We start from the raw sequence: 17,049 nt of genomic DNA, 5'->3' as shown, positions 1-17,049 counted from the left end.
TACATACGTCGAGCGACTCAAGCTATAGCCCCAAAGCACGGGGTATTTATATTGATGAAACTTATTCTCTTTAATTTGTTGACCTCTAATCCTTATGACACTTCCTCAACACTTTTTAAACTTAGCATAATCACTTATAACCTTAAAAATAATTTTGTCCTTGAACTTATGTCCATTAACTTTGTATTGGTTAAAATCTGACCACCACGACCAAGTTGTCCGACACCCCGCCTCAGTAACGGGCAGTGAGAGTCAACAGAGTCCACCCCATTCTCCTCTGTGCCAATCGACGAATCGAAATGACTAACGCCTCAAATCACGACCAGGACACATTAGTGACGAGAAAGCGTCGAATCAAGCAAAGGGTAAAAGGGCCTCTATATATAGCCAAAGAAAGTTCTGAATAATGGGGGCTTCTGCATTCTCTCAAGAAAAGGAAAGACAAAAAAGCTCCTTCCTTATATCTTCAAGAAAACGAGGAAATGACCTCGAGGAATACATGTAAATTTACTTCTTCATCAATTGACGAGAAAGACAATGCTGAATCTAAATAAGATCTATCATGTCGTCTTCGTCTCATATGTAATCATTATTGTTAACTTTTTGATCCGGAATTAATTATGTTTGACTAAGATTTACCCATTCATCTTTGATTGATTTGTTCAAAAAAGTTTTGTATCTTTTGAATCAAACAAACTTACGACAAATCAAACACATAAAAGTACGGGATGTGACAAAAGGCAAGTTGTCTAGATTTCCTTGAATTTTATCACGCTATGGGGTCGTTTGGTAGGATGTATAAGAATAGTGCGGAATATTGTGTATTAGTAATGCATGTATTAGTAATGCAAGCATTAATTATGCAAATATTATTTCTTATCTATTGTTTGGTGTGGTGTATTAAAATTATAATGCATTGCATAATTTTAAAAAAAAATAATTGCTTACAAAAATGCGCTCCATATTCTCTAGCTTTAAGGGATTTTAAGGACAATTTTGTCTTTAACCATGCTAATGCATGCATTAAAGCCTTGGTATTACTAATCTCATGGTTTTCTATGCATTACTTATGCATAGGATAATAAGTATGATGTATAACTAATACTTGTATTAGTTATACACAAGTTGAAAAAAGGTACCAAATAAGGTATTAGTAATGCATAGAGTTAATGCTTGCATTATTTTTTCTAATACCTCCTACCAAACGACCCCTATATAACATTTTAAAAGCATTGCATGGCACACGTTCAAAAAGTCAACTCTTCTAATTTTATTTTTTTCCTGGTGTTAATTGGTGCTATGAATCATTACAATACTAAAATATCGTCGGATATGGCTTCCACGACATCAATTAGCTCATTATCCCCAGCCTTCATAACACAATGTTCCCGAATTCTTGTTTTTTGTTTTTTCAATATAAAAAGAAGTTATTGATAATGGCATAATGCTGTTTTTAGGTATGTAGACTTCACATCACACAAGACACAACGTCACACGCCTGACGCCATCACGTCGATATTGAACATTCCATCTACTGATAAAGATTATTTAAGCTGTAAGTATTCATTTATCTTCATTATATTTTTTAGTTTTGAACAAAACCGTATAATTGAAATAAGATTGATTAGCCTAAACCCTACATCTTTTTCATTGTTCGGGTTATCCAAAGGCCTCTAGTTCGAATCTAGGAGTGGAGTCATCTTTGAAAGGTAGGATTTTATCCCAAAGTGAGATTTCTCGTCACGATTTTCAATTAGTCGGATCCAAAAAACAGATAGTACCAAATATCGAATGGAAAAAGAAAGAAAAGGAAAAAAAGCACTCCATCCTTTTTCCCATGTTATAATATTTTTTAAACGCTCTAATTGATTGAAAATTTAATATCGATGTGAGACAAGAACAGAATGTTGTGAAGTGCATAAGAAAATTGAAGCAATTATTTCTCCAGTTAACTACAGATCGGAAAATAATAAAAAGAAATAAAGAAAGGTAAACAAATATTACTTCTCTTCTTTGAGGTTTTCAAAGTTAACGTTTTAACTTTTAACCACTAAAACTAAAACGGAAAAAAAAATAAAAAAAGAAACTTTATGTGAAAAACTGAGCAATTGACCTTGGAAGAAAAATCCTAAATCCTTTTTCTAGTAAATGGATATGGATTCAATACATTCTAATTTTTGACAATTGCTTCGCTCCGCATTGCTCTATATACACAGAAAGAAATGAGAGGGCTATTTTAAATTTTTAATAGATCTGTTGATGCACTTTGCCAAGAAAAAGAAAAGGAAGCCTAAATTAAGCTTGGCATTTCAATTTTGGTAGCATGTCATCGATTAGCCATCTTGCCAACCACTTGTAGGCTTGTTGTGTCAAATGAATTCCGTCCCAACTGATGTAAGTACTAGGGTCGGTACAAATTTGCAGTCCTGGTGCTCCACATATTCTACTTTTGTCGTAATTATATTTTTCTCCTATTCCACAACAAGCTTTCAGTAAAGAGTTCTTGTCAAAACCTGCACATTTCAATCAAACTATATGTAATTGCATGAGATATTCTTCTGGAGTGGATTTACACGTATTGAGGAGTTTATATTAGGTGTTTGTCCTTATTTTCTTACTATATTTGATTTTTCTATCTCTTGAAGGAAAGACAACAAATTATACCATACAATATATAACTTGTTGAACCCCTTGATATAAGGGAAGTCTATAACACAGGTTTAAATCTCATGCGTCGTATTCTTACATTTTTCTAGTTCTTTTGTTAGAATATTTGGCTCCGACAACCGCTATTGCTTTAGTTTCTTGATTACTTTGGTGTTACTTTCTCAAATGTTATTGCATTTTACGAAGTTTAATTATTTTTATAAAGCGCAAATTGATCATTTCAAGAGGGGTGCTCAGGATGAGAGGCGGAGCAAGAATTTGAAGTTTATGGGTTTGGGATTCTAGTCATTTTAAGTTATTGTGTTCTAATTTAATAATTTTTATATATTCAATGGATTTTTAAAGATAAATATAGAGTTTGAACCAAAGTTACTAGGTTCAAGCAAACCCATATTCGAAAAGCTAGCTCCGCCCCTGCTCGAGACGAAAAATTAATGGGTGGAAAAGAAATCAATTTGTTAAAAGTAGAAAACTTTTAAGCGGACAAATTCTTGTTAAAGAAAATAAACTAAGGTTAAAAGTAGAAAGAATGTTATTTTGAGCACTCACCAAGACTTGCGGCATTTTTTAGAAGCCAGAGATAGGCATTGTAGTAATCACCATAAACCAATGCAATATTTGGATGTCCTTTCTTCAGCTCTTGAATAACTTGTTGTAAATGATCATTGTAGAGAATTGCCAAGTGATTTAGATCTTTCAAGCAATGGTTATAATCATACGCAGTTGAATTATTGGTCAAAAACGTTGTTAGCAAATTTGGTATACAACCAATTGGGAAATTTCCAGGAATGACAATTCGAACAGCTCCAAACCCAATGATAGTCTGAAAGAGGTAATGAATTAATTAGCAAAATGTTTCTAATCAAAGGCAACTAAAATGTCTTTCTATTAATACTAATGATACTCGTGAAAGCCAACATTTTCAGTGAGTTAGATATACCAGTGGCAAAAATTAAATAACTTGTACCCGATATGGGTATAAGTCAAGTTAATTTAACTCTAAAAGAAACATCAGTCACAAATTGAGATGAATAATATACATATGGATTAACTACTGTTAAGTGTTATGTGAAATACATAAATCATATATTTTATTGATTTGATGCAAATATTGATGAGTATACGTAAATATTAACACTCGGGAATGTTTTGTGAAGGCAACCAAACATCTTCCGTGAGTTTTACATACTAAAAACAGAGAAAATGGAAAACATACTTTAACAGCATTGATAATGGTCTGAACAACTTCAGGGACCATAGCTCTAAGCTCCTCCATTGGTTTACCTTGCAATAAACCATAATTAAACTCATTTCCTCCTATTTCTCCAACCAGGAAAAGTGCCTTCTTTAGGTCTTCTGAGCATTCTAGCAAAGACAAAGGAAAATAAATAAGTAAAAACAAAAAAAACACTATTCTGGTAATTTTCGAAATATAATTACCAGTAGAGCAAGCGGATTTGAAATGAGAAGACATCCAATCAAGTTGCACATTTAATGAACTATTGGTGAGTGAATTAGAAATCTTCTTCTCTGCCATGATTTCAGCTGGCAAAGCAGTAGCTCCTGCTACTGCAAAATTTGCACCATGTGTAAAATTTCCATTCTGATCCTTGTAGGGATTTAGTAAAGGAAGACCACATTCCAATGCTGTATAATAAGATAGCTTCAAATATCCATTCAAAAGTGAGACATATAGTCATTGACATTAAATAACTAAATGTAATTATTAGGACAGCTAACAAAATATCAAGAAAATAGTGAGCTTTCACTTTGTTGTGACTTTACTAATACAATGGGTAAAGTTCAGCGCATGAATTAATCCCAAATTCAAGGGTCTATAATGGCCAGTTAACTTTTCAAGAAAATGGAAAATCCTAGAGAGTATTGACGTTGTGTACTACGGTACACAACTTCAAAAAATTAATGTCAAATTTTAGTCCTTCTTGATCCGTCCATCTCAGTCTAAGTAACTTTTAGGCTGGTCAATGATTCGTTCATCTATTGACTCAGTCCATTTTGATCCACCCAAAATCAACCTAACCCGCCCATTTGATACCCTTATGCATACCTATGAAATCGATCATGAGCAAACCATCAGAACATCGTCCAGTTGATTCGTTCTGGAAAAAGTTTTCACCATAAGGAAGTTTTGCAAAGGGAGAAAAAGCTCCAACGAGGCTCTCTCTAATGAAGTTGCCAGTATCAGAAAGTGAGTCACCCAACTGATATATTTTGTCAAACTTGCATTTCATCAATGTTGGAACTTGAGGGATTAGCACTTGAGCATCAGTTTTCTGCAAAAATTGTAAAAGAACCAAGAAACTGACTATGGAAAGAACTCGTAAGAGATCAAGCACTCTAATGGCCAATGCCATAGCTCAAATTTTGGTGAAAAATATTTAGGAATATGGACCTAATTATAACTACTACATGCACTTTGTCAAAAACTAAATAGTAAAAAAACGAAATCCATCAAGTGATATTTATCATCTACCAAGGAAGCTACATTATATTATGTTGAGTGAACTGTACATATTGCTAAATTCATGTTTCGGTGACCAACTCTTTTCTTATTCGGTCCTTGTTTGCGACGTTAGTATTTTACCAGATACTGGCTCCTCTTACCATTACTTATATCAAGTAGCTCTGCCTACCGATGCTTAGACAAATGTCATTGGTCATTTCTTTTCTTTTTCCCTTATTAAACTCTAAAAAAAACATCATTGCGCCATTATTTGTATATGTGTCATGACCCAAAATCTCACATGGCGTGATGACGCCTATCGTAATGCTAGGCAAGCTGACAATCACAATTAACCACGCATCTTTAAATTGAAAACATAAAGAAATAAGCTTAATAGTGAAAATCTTATAAATAACTGATAAGAAAATACCGCGACTCAATACAAAATCCCCCAAAATACGGGTGTCACTGAGTACATGACCATCTAAATGACAATACAGTCTAACTGCAAAAAACAATTGTCTAGAAGGATAGAACAGTGCAAATAAACTGAAAAGAAGGTGAGTCAAGGTTTACGCCAAGGCAGCTACCTCAATAGTCTCCAAGCAGATAAGCTCCACAGCTAGCAAACGACGTGTCCAGAAGTACCTAGATCTGCACACGAAGTGCAAAGTGCAGCATGAGTATAACAGACCCAATGTACGCAATAAGTAAAAGGGCTAACCTCGGGCTAAAAGAAGTGACGAGCTCAGAAAGGTACAGTCCAAATCCAGATTATAACAGTACATATATGACAGGAAAAATGACAGTAATATCTCATAGAAAACTCATAATAAGTTGGTACACATTATAAGAATGTAGACACGCTTTCAAGTTAATAGTTTAAGCTCAAGACGGATAAAATATGTCAAGTATGATATGAGGAAGGTTATATATCTATATCTACATGTCAATATGCATGTAACATGTATGCATCGCAATGATGGCCTCACGTACTCCCACTCTCAGAGTACTCAATTTGACTGTCTCAACTCTCACTTATAATACTTAATCACTCAGCACTATACGGTACCTGCGCTCACTACTGGTATATCAGATTCTAAAGGGGCGGATCCTGCCCAATCGCTAATAAACCTGCAGTGGCGCGTAGCCCGATCCCATCATGAATCAATAATACCTGCTAAGGCGTGCAACCCGATCCTATCATGAATCAATACATGGTATGCTGCGGCGTGCAGCCCGATCCCATTATGAATCAATAAAATATATTGCGACGTGCAACCCGATCCCCTAAATATCACTCACAATCAGGCCCTCGACCTCAATCAGTTATCAATCTCTCCAGTCTCTCGGGCTCACAACACTCATATCAATCAGCCCAAAATAATGATAAATGATGTAACAATAAATGATAATAGAGACTAAGATATGAAATGCAAATGATGAATGCGTCTGAGTACATAACTTCAATAGAAGCAAATAACTCAACAACAAAGAACAACCTTTTTGTGTCCCAATAGTACCAGCATATAGCCTAGACATGATTTCTAACATTAATCACAACTTAATTTCCCTAACACATGGAGTAAACATGAATAATAGTAAGATTTGATGACTACACAATTCCACATAATCAACCGATTCACAATTACTATGGTGCATGCCCCACACGCCCATCAGTTAGCATGTGTGTCACCTCAACACCAACCGCATAACATGTATTTTAGGGATTCATAACCTCAAAATCAAGTTTAAAAGTGTTACTTACCTCAAAATTGCGTAAATCCCTACTTCAACAAGCTCTTGCCTCGTGAATTGGCCTCCGAAGGACTTGAATCTAGACAACTTAGTATAATCAACACAAGCTATAGAAACCAATTCCATATGATAAAGCTAGGTTCTTTAACAAAAATTAAAAAGTCAACCCAAAAAGTAAACCCGAGGCCCACGTCTCAGAATCTGGCAAAATTAATAAAATTCGAATACACATTCAGCAACGAGTCCAATCATACAAAAATTACTCAATTCCGATCACAACTCGACCTTCAAACATTCAAATTAAAGCCTATAAAGTTTTTATAATTTTTCCCAAATTTTCCAACCTAAAACACTAATTGAATGGTAAAAACAATGATAGATTCATGTATATTAACCAAATCCGCGTTAGAATCACTTACCCCAAAGTCCAAATATGAAATAATATTCTAACCCTCATTTTTGAAATCTTATATTCTGCCCAGATGCTCTTTTTCGCTATCGCGGAAAGTCCCTCGCGATCGCGAAGAATAAAAATTATGTTGCCCTCAAAGTACTCTTCGCGAACGCAGAACACAAGGTGCAAACATGATTCATAGAACGGAAAAGGGCCAAAACTACCCCTATCGTTTGCTAAATGGTTTATAAATACCTTTCGTCCATCTATCCGTCCAAAAAACTAACGACGTTAATTCTATTAATAAAATTACCCCCGCGACTAACGATAGAATTGGTGGGCCTACATTTAATGACGTGTCATTTTTCTACTGGGCCATGTGGCAATCTCTGACTGGAACAAAAATGAATATTATTTCGACCCACTTAGCTGACCCAACCTAATGGCTTCCCCATTTTTCCGATCTTCTTCTTTGAGGTGTTCCCTCTCGGGACTGTCAAAGAGATTCTTGTGGTGAAGGGATTGGTGGAGTTCCTCCCTCCTATTGGTTCAGTTGGTTATTATCGTTGGCAGTTGACATGATTGTTTGTCAGAAAAGTGAATTTGAAAAGTGAAAAGATTATCAGATTCCCGGTAATGGAACTAATTTGTTTAACCAAAAATAAGTCTTTTGATCAAAATATAATTTTAGAAGAGAATGGGTTACTGAATAACCAAGTTTTACCTCACTTTCACAATGATATCAAAGGAAAATAACTGAATAACTAAGAAAATAATTGATAGACAAATTGCAAAGTCAAAGTAAAGAATTTCGAGAAAGCAGAGAAGTAAAGAGTATATTTCAATATTGTCTCAGATCTGTCCTTACAAATAGAATTATGTGCCCTTATATAGGAATATACAATAGTAACGATTTTTCCCATATAATTTGGTTTGATTATGGGCATTAATAATATTGATTGCCCATTATTTCGGATATCTATAACTAGCATACTTATTGCTATTATTGTCTCATATATGTTTCGATTCCCCTTCCTTGTTTACTTCCGGTTCATGTATCTTTCCTTCTTTTTATTCTTTATTATTCATTTCATCCTCATTTATTCTTTGTTTCTGATTTTTTTTCGTATTTTACCTTTTTGTTTGAAAAAAATAACAGAAAACCGTAAGGCCCAGCACCGTCTCGTGGGTATTTCTTCTCGTGCCTTCTCTTCCCTATTAATTAAGAAAGTCACACATCGTTATATCACTGTCCCACATGCCATGCCATGTCAGCATTCCAATATTTCACGTGTAACACCTTTTCACCACCAAAACACTTGTATCCTAGGAACCACCTGTTTTACAATGTTAAAGGGTGAACTGAACAAGGCACCAAAAGAGTGTTGCGTCTTGCGTCAAATTACTCAGGGCGTTCTACTTGAAAACACTTATGAAAACTACTACAATTTTACGACTACCCCACTTAGGTAGGGAGATGATTGGCTAAAGGAATGGTATGCCCACCGTGGTGGCACTACTAGAAAATAGGTCTATAACAACAGTTATATAGCAACGGTTACGCAAACATTGCAATAAAATATCTATGACAATGGTTACAACTGTCACATTATCCTATTAGACCTATTAAGATAGCTAATAGAATAAACCGTTGCATTAGGACAAGAACCATCGCGGTAGATTTATGTGTCGCCACGGTTTCCTTAACCGCTACAATAGATGCATCTTTAGCAACAGTTCCTGAAAAAAAAAAAAAAGGGGTATTGGGACAGTTTTGCTTTCCCTCCCTATTTTCCCTCTCCTAACTTTATTGCGCCGCTTTTTCTTTGAAGTGAGACAAAGCGCCTCGAAGAAAAAACAAAAATAAAACCTAAAAGTCCTGACAAAGATACAAAGAAGAAAAAGCCTAAAATTTGATACAAGCTTCCCTAGCCGATCGAGATAGTTGCTGCCGTCGACATAAAAGATTACCAACCAAAAATGTCTTCTGGGTAACTCTAACAGATCCTTTGAGAGGTTTTTTTCTCTTTATCTCTCTCTTTCTTCTACGTTGATACATTGATTTTCTCCTTACTTCTTTGCTCTCATTCATCGATAGAGAGCTTCTTGAGGCCTTTATATTTTGAAGCTAACTTAAATCTCATCTCCCTTTACACTAGGTAAGATTCATTTTGTATACTTATTCATTAATTTATTTATTTTGCAAGTAAAAGACAAATTGGGAATAAATTATTGGGGTAGCTGTTTTATATTTGTTATCTTCAATGTGCAATTGGGTTTGTTTCTGTGCTGATATTAGTGATTTTCTATTCACTTTTATTAATACTCGGTAGTATACAATTAAAAGGTTCTGCCTTTGTTACTGTGAGACAAAACCGCAATAATTGGTACCCGCAACTTGCTTTTTGATTCGTGCATACACTAAAGTGAGGTGTTGTGAATTGATTTTGTTGCTTAAACCAAGGTTTTTTTATGCGGAAGAAATTCCCTTTTCAGTCTTACATGGAGTCTAAGGGGCTAAGTATTTGTTCTGCTTCATTATCACTGAAAGGTTTGCAATGCTCCAGAACCATGAGTCTTTTTCAATCTCTAATTTAAGTTGTGAGAATTTTCTAGGATAATGAAATTTGCAACAGTATTCTAGCACAATGACTTTGAATTTCCATTTTGACTTGTGTGATTTTTTCCTTCAATTCTTTTAGTTATGAATTTTACTTAGAAGGTCATTGTCAAGTCTCAATCTCATCCTATATTCTCTCCTAGGTAGACTTGTTGTATGGGTCCAAATTTGACCGATTACGAGTACGATGATTGACGGATTCTCCTTAAATTGACGTTCCGAGGGAGACGATCCTGAGATAAATCAGAGGCTGGACGACCTTTGTAATAATGTATGGCCATTAGGGGCTTGTATTTTATCTTTTATAGTTTAGAAAAGTTTCTCTCTTAGTATAAAAAGAGGACAATAATCTTGTAACGAGCATTCCGAACTTTGGAGACATTACTATTTACGAATAAAAAGAAACCTCGTGACCTATCCTCTCATTATCTATCACTCCTTCTAGAGATTATTATTCTCAGCTAAGATTTACTCCTTCATTTTTGATTGATTTGCTCAAGAAAGTTTTAATATCTTTTGAGTCAAACAATTTGACGTCGTATGTGGGAATTTCTTTAGTTGAAATCGTAGTTTTCATCTAGATTCTTGAAAGTAATAATCACTTTTCTTCAGCTTTATAAAAGCCAATGATGGCGGGAAAGGGAGAAGCGAGGCTAAAGGCAGTAGTGGGTGTCATAAACAACCTTCTAAATTCTCTCAACGAAGCCAGTGGAGAAGACAATGAGAATGCAATGCCAAGTGTTACACTCGAGGGGGAGATCTCACCTCCTCCGCACGGGGATCTAATGATCTTGCGTGAGAGGGAAACCTCAACATCCGTAGCAGGAGAAGCGCCACCGGCTGTCAAGAGGCTACTAGAAGAATGGTTAACGAGTACCTTGAGCAACATGCTCGAGAAACCCATTCAGGGAGGTATCGAAGACGTGCTACCCACAGAAACCGTAGCTGTTGTTGATGAGCCAAACGCTACACGAACAGATAACACCCGTACTTTTGCTAATACAGGCAATGATGCACTCACGGTCATCTTAAAGAAAATGGAAGAGATGGAAAATGAGAACAAAACACTCCACGACCAGATGAAGGAACATCAGGAGAGGGTTGATAAAATACCAGGCGCTCCGAAGTTGTTACCAAAATACGATGTGGGCCGATTCGTCGAACAGTCATACAGCGAAGGGGCAGCTCCCCATTCTATTCCAAATACCTTCAAAATGCCGCCATATTTGAAAATATACGATGGGACCACGGACCCGGAAGATCACATAATCCTTATGTTACCGCAGTAAAAGGAAATGACCTATCAAAAGAACAGGTACCGTCTATGCTGCTGAAAAAGTTCGGCGAAACTCTAACGGGGGGACCGTTAACATGGTATTCCCAACTACCAGCACGATCGATATCGACGTTTGAAGAGATGGCAAATAAGTTCACCACCACTCACGCGGGAGCGAAAAAAGCCTAGGCTAGGGTCAATGATATCTTCGGTGCCAGGAAAATGACGGGTGAGGGACTTCGGGATTTCCTAGACCGATTCAACAGATTAAGGATGAGCCTACCGAACGTGTCAGAAGGGATGACGGTAACAGCCTTTCAAAATGGGTTAAACAGAAACGGGTCAAAAGGGACCCAAAAACTACTCAGTAGACTCATGAAGTACCCCCTACCACGTGGCAAGAAATCCACAACACCTATTGCGCCGAAGTGAGGACAGACGAGGATGACCTGAACGGCCCGCTTCAGCGATTAACATCGGTCTAGACCGAGACGAGGAGAGATCGACGCAACGACGGGCGAAGGGATCAACTGCCACGTTTCAATCGAGAAAGGCATTAGCCTTATATTCGAACACCTAATCTACCTCCTCCACGACACACAGATGTCATGCCTCGACACACCGCACCCTTCCGAAATGAAAAAGGTATGCCTCCATTGCTATCTGCTCATAACTTTTATGTTTCCCCTTCAGAGATAGTGTACGCATTGGAAAACCTTGGCACGAAGGTGCAGTGGCAGCAAAAGATGAAATCGGATCCGAGCACCAATAGGTCGAACGTCCTATGTGAATTCCACCAAGAGAGAGGACACAAGACCAAAGACTGCATAGCTCTGCGACAAGAAGTAGTAAGGATGTTAAACCAGGGATACTTGAAAGAACTGCTGAGCGATAAAGGACGATCCAACTTCGCTCGTGGGCACGACCAACCTTAAGGACCTCCAAAGCCACCATCACCAGCTCGTACCATACAAATGATCATTGGCGGCGGCGATGATACGGTAATCAACCATGTGAAATTCCCCACCACACATAAACTCAAACGGACAGTTGCCCACGAACGGTATGACGACCTCGAAGATAGTATCATCTTCGATAAGTCGGATACCGACGGTTTGTCTTTCCCTCACTATGATGCTTTGGTTATAACTTTACGCATCGCAGATACCGATGTGAAAAGAATAATGGTGGATGCGGAAGCGGCGCGTGTATTGTTCACCCATGAGTTCTCGTGCAAATGAGACTTGAGGATAAATAATACCTCGTTGCATAACACTAACGGGTTTTAATAATGTAGCGGAGCAAACATTTGGAGAAATGTTGCTACTCATCCTGGCAGGAGGGGTCACCCTGGAAACGATATTCCACGTCATGAATCAGGAAACAGCCTACAACACCATCATAGGACGTCCATGGATACACGCCATGCGAGCTGTCCCGTCAAGTTTCTATCAAGTAATCAAATTTCCCACCTCATGGAGGATATTCAGCATCCGAGGCGAGCCACACACCGCCCAAGAATGCTACCGGATCGCCCAAGATTGCGCACACACCAAATAACTAAAAGGGGCAAGTGCGGAGGCATAACAATCAGCCATGTCGGGAACCAAATCCGACGTACAAGTAAAAACCATCAAAGACCCGGACATCGTAGAAGCTTGCAAGGCAATCGTAGAAGATCTCGATCCCGTCCAATTGGACAATATCGACAACACAAAAAAGGCTTATGTTGGACACAACCTCTCGAAACCAGGTAAATATCGTTAGTTTTTAACTAACAACGTCGATTTGTTTGCCTTTTCCCACTCAGATATGCCAGGAATCCCAAAGGAGATCGCCACACACAGGCTAAATGTCGATCCACTTCATCCGCCGATACGACAAATAAGGAGAAAGTTTAATGCCACCATTAATGAGGCGGTCAGCAAGGAGGTTGATAAATTACTCGCTAATGGTTCCATTAGAGAGTCAAAATACCCCCAATGGGTCGCCAATGTGGTCACGGTCAAAATGAAGAACTGGAAATGGCGGATGTGTGTTTACTTCATCGATCTGAACAAAGCATGCCTGAAGGACTCCTTTCCATTGCCCCACATCGACCAGCTCATCGATGCGACAGCGGGGCACAAACTGTTGAGCTTCTTGGATGCCTACTCTAGTTATAACCAAATTCTAATGGTCGAAGAAGATCAAGAAAAGACAACTTTCATCACTCACCGAGGGACATACTGCTATAATGTAATGCCATTTGAACTCAAGAACGTAGGGGCCACATATCAAAGACTTGTCACCAAGATGTTCAAAGAACAGCTCGGCAAGACCATGGAGGTTTATATCGACGACATGCTAGTAAAGTCGACAAAGAAAGAGGACCACATCGGCCATTTGAAGGAGGCCTTAGAGATATTAAGGCAATACATAATGAAATTGAATCCCGAAAAATGTGCCTTCGGCGTAACTTCGGGAAAGTTCCTGGTTTCCTAGTGTCATAAAGAGGTATCGAGGTCAATCCGGATCAGATCAGGGCCATCGACGCAATACCGGAGATACTGACCAGCAAAAAGCAGGTGCACAAATTGACAGGATGAGTAGCCGCCCTGTCGAGTGTCATTTCACGGTCCTCGGATAGATGTCACAAATTCTTCAATGTGCTAAGGAAAAACCACGGGTTGCAACGTAATGAAGAATGTGTCGACGCCCTAAGAAAACTGAAAGCGTATCTGTCTTTGCCGCCACTACTCGTGAAAGCGGACCCGGGAGAATGTCTACTTGTATATCTAGTAGTGTCCGAAGTTGCGGTAAGCGCAATCTTGGTTCGTGAAAACAAATGTATACAATCTCCGATTTACTATATTAGCAAAACCTTAATCGATGCCGAAACAAGGTACCCTCACCTTGAAAAGCTAGCTTCGGCATTAGTGGCAGCTTCACGAAAGCTTAGACCATATTTTCAATGTCACCCCATAAAGGTGGTGACAACCTCCCCCCTAAGAGGGATCCTACACAAACCCAAACTATCGGGTAGATTGGCCAAATGAGCCATAGAATTAAGCGAGCACGACATAACATACCAACCTTGAACTGCCATTAAGTCGAAGGTGCTCGCCGATTTTGCCACTGATTTTAGCGCAGAAATACTGCCTGAAGTAGAACAACAAGCGCTCCACACTTTCACGCATACCGACCTCTGGGTCCTCTACACCGATGGCACCTCTAATGCCTCGGGATCGGGACTGGGACTCGTCCTCGAAGTCCCTACAAGCGAAGTAATTTGCCAGTCCATACGATGCCCCGAGATGACTAACAATGAGGCTGAGTATGAAGCCGTGATTGCAGGTTTGAAGTTAGCCCTCAAATATAGCAACCAACGGCTTGTCCTCTATTGCGACTCCCAACTCATGGTGAACCAAGTCACTGGACTTTCCAAGTCGAAGAACAGAGTTTACAGAAGTACCAGTCGGAAATTCACAAACTACTGCCGGAATTCGATGAATGCCACCTCGACCAGATACCCAAGGCGTAGAATATCGAAGCAGACGGCCTCACCAAACTAGCTGTGACCACCAAAAACATCAACAGGGAAAACGTGGTCACCCTCCTCCACTCTGCAATAGACTACGTTGAGGTACATTCTGTAAACCTAACTTTGGACTGGCGTAACCGCCTCGTAGAATATTTGCAGGATGGAACACTCCCGCAAGATAAAAAAGAAGCCAAAAAGCTTCGGGTACAGGCAGCCAGATACAGCCTCGTAAACTGTGATCTCTACAAATGAACGTTCGGCGGCCCCCTAGCCAAATGTCTTGGGCCAAATCAAACAAGGCAATTACTGGATGAAGTACACGAAGGGCACTGTGGCGCCCATACGGGAAACCATGCCCTCATTCGTGCCGGATGCTATTGGCCCACCATGAAAAAAGAAGTCGCAGACTATGTCAGGAGATGTGAATAGTGTCAGAAGTACACCCCTATGATACATCAATCATGAAAACTCCTTCATTCCGTCACTTCACCATGTCCATTCATAAAGTGGCGAATGGACATAGTCGGCCCCCTCCTAGCAGGACGAGGTAAGGTACGTTTCCTTTTGGTTCTAACTAATTACTTTTCTAAATAGTTAGAAATAGGTGCATACACTCAAATACGTGAGCAAAAGGTCATCGCGTTCATATGGAAAAACATAATATGCCGTTTTGGCAACCCCAAAGAAATCAGTTGCGACAACGGACCTCAGTTCGTCGGAAAGAGAACGACTGAGTTTTTCAAAAAATGGCACATCAAACGAATACTCTCCACGCCATATCACCCTGCCGGCAATGGTCAAGCCGAATCCTCCAATAAAGTAATACTGAATATATTGAAAAAGAACTTGAGGATGCTAAAGGGCTATGGCCTGAACTACTACCGGAAGTACTATGGGCATACCGCACTACGCCAAAAACCAGCACAGGTGAGATGCCATATTCACTGGTTTACGGGACTGACGCAGTAATACCAGTCGAGGTCAGAGAGCCCAGTTTGAGATACTCCAACGAGAGCGGACCAAGCAACGACAAAAGTAGGCTACAAGATCTGGATGAAGTCGAAGACGGAGAGACATGGCCCACATAAGAATGGTTGCCCAGAAGCAACAAGTGGAAAGGTACTACAACAAGAGGGCCAAGGTGCGACCGCTCAAAGTCGGAGATTATGTCCTTAAGGCTAAAACATAAGCAGCCAAAGACCCTAATGAGGGAAAACTGGGAACAAACTGGGACGGACCATACAAAATCACAGCTGCAGCAAACAAAGGAGCATTCCAGTTAGAAACAATGGAGGGAAAACTACTCCAAAACAACTGGAATGTCGCCCATCTCAAATACTTTCACTTTTAAAAGAAGCCTTCACCTAAGTCGTACTCTTTTCCCTCACACGGGTTTTGTCCCAATTGGGTTTTCACGAGGAGGTTTTTAATAAGGCGACAAGGGAGACGCCTCGAGGTTCGAAGTGTTGTTCATTACCCCGACCCGTCGACATGGTCTCCGGAGCGAAGTAATGAAGAGACTGGATATAGATAATTGTCTCCATTAGTCGACATGTGATCCTTACAAGTATATAATCAAACCTCCATTGCATGAAGCAACATCCCAATGGCCAAGGCCATTGACAAAAATATGAGTTCGACCTCGTTTGAACTACGACGGGATCCTACTTCTACGACAGTTTGAAGCAACATCCCAATGGCAAAGGCCATCGACAAAAACATGAGTTTGACCTTGTTCGAACTACGACGGGATCCTACTTCGACGATAGTTCGAAGCAACATCCCATGGCCAAGGCAATCGAAAAAAATATGAGTTCAACCTCGTTCGAACTACGACGGGATCCTACTTCGACGACAGTTCGAAGAAATATCCCAATGGCCAAGGCCATCGACAAAAATATGAGTTCGACCTCGTTCGAACTACGACGGGATCCTACTTCGATGACAGTTCGAAGCAACATCCCAATGGCCAAGGCCATTAATAAAAACATGAGTTCGACCTCATTCGAACTACGACGGGATCCTACTTTGACGACAGTTCGAAGCAACATCCCAATGGCCAAGGGAATCGACAAAAACATGAGTTCGACCTCGTTCGAACTACGACGGGATCCTACTTCGACGACAGTTCGAAGCAACATCCCAATGGCCAAGGCCATCGACAAAAATATGAGTTCGACCTCGTTCGAACTACGACGGGATCCTACTTCGATGACAGTTCGAAGCAACATCCCAATGGCCAAGGCCATCGACAAAAACATGAGTTCGACCTTGTTCGAGCTACGACGGGATCCTACTTCGACGACAGTTCGAAGCAACATCCCAATGGCCAAGGCCATCGACAAAA

The 17,049-nt window shown here is 39.4% G+C and overlaps 1 protein-coding gene across 2 annotated transcripts; it reads right to left on the bottom strand.

Moving 5' to 3' along the window:
- Positions 1–1,972: 1,972 nt before the first annotated feature.
- LOC107828364 (GDSL esterase/lipase At5g03980-like) lies at positions 1,973–5,095 on the bottom strand. 2 transcript variants are annotated; one of them, XM_016655653.2, is made up of 5 exons: positions 4,736–5,095; positions 4,108–4,314; positions 3,884–4,032; positions 3,217–3,490; positions 1,973–2,513 (listed from the first exon to the last, which is right to left on the bottom strand). In XM_016655653.2, the coding sequence occupies exons 1-5, from the start codon at positions 5,040–5,042 to the stop codon at positions 2,296–2,298; spliced, it is 1,155 nt and encodes a 384-aa protein (XP_016511139.2). In that variant the 5' UTR covers positions 5,043–5,095; the 3' UTR covers positions 1,973–2,295. The 2 variants fall into 2 exon arrangements, with proteins under 2 accessions (XP_016511139.2, XP_016511140.2); XM_016655654.2 differs by having other exon boundaries at positions 1,975–2,513; positions 4,108–4,236.
- Between the last annotated feature and the right edge of the window lie 11,954 nt (positions 5,096–17,049).

Source organism: Nicotiana tabacum, chromosome 7 (genome assembly GCF_000715075.1).
Source record: "Nicotiana tabacum cultivar K326 chromosome 7, ASM71507v2, whole genome shotgun sequence".
Taxonomy (NCBI): Eukaryota; Viridiplantae; Streptophyta; class Magnoliopsida; order Solanales; family Solanaceae; genus Nicotiana; species Nicotiana tabacum.
This window is presented reverse-complemented; position numbering and strand designations above follow the sequence as displayed.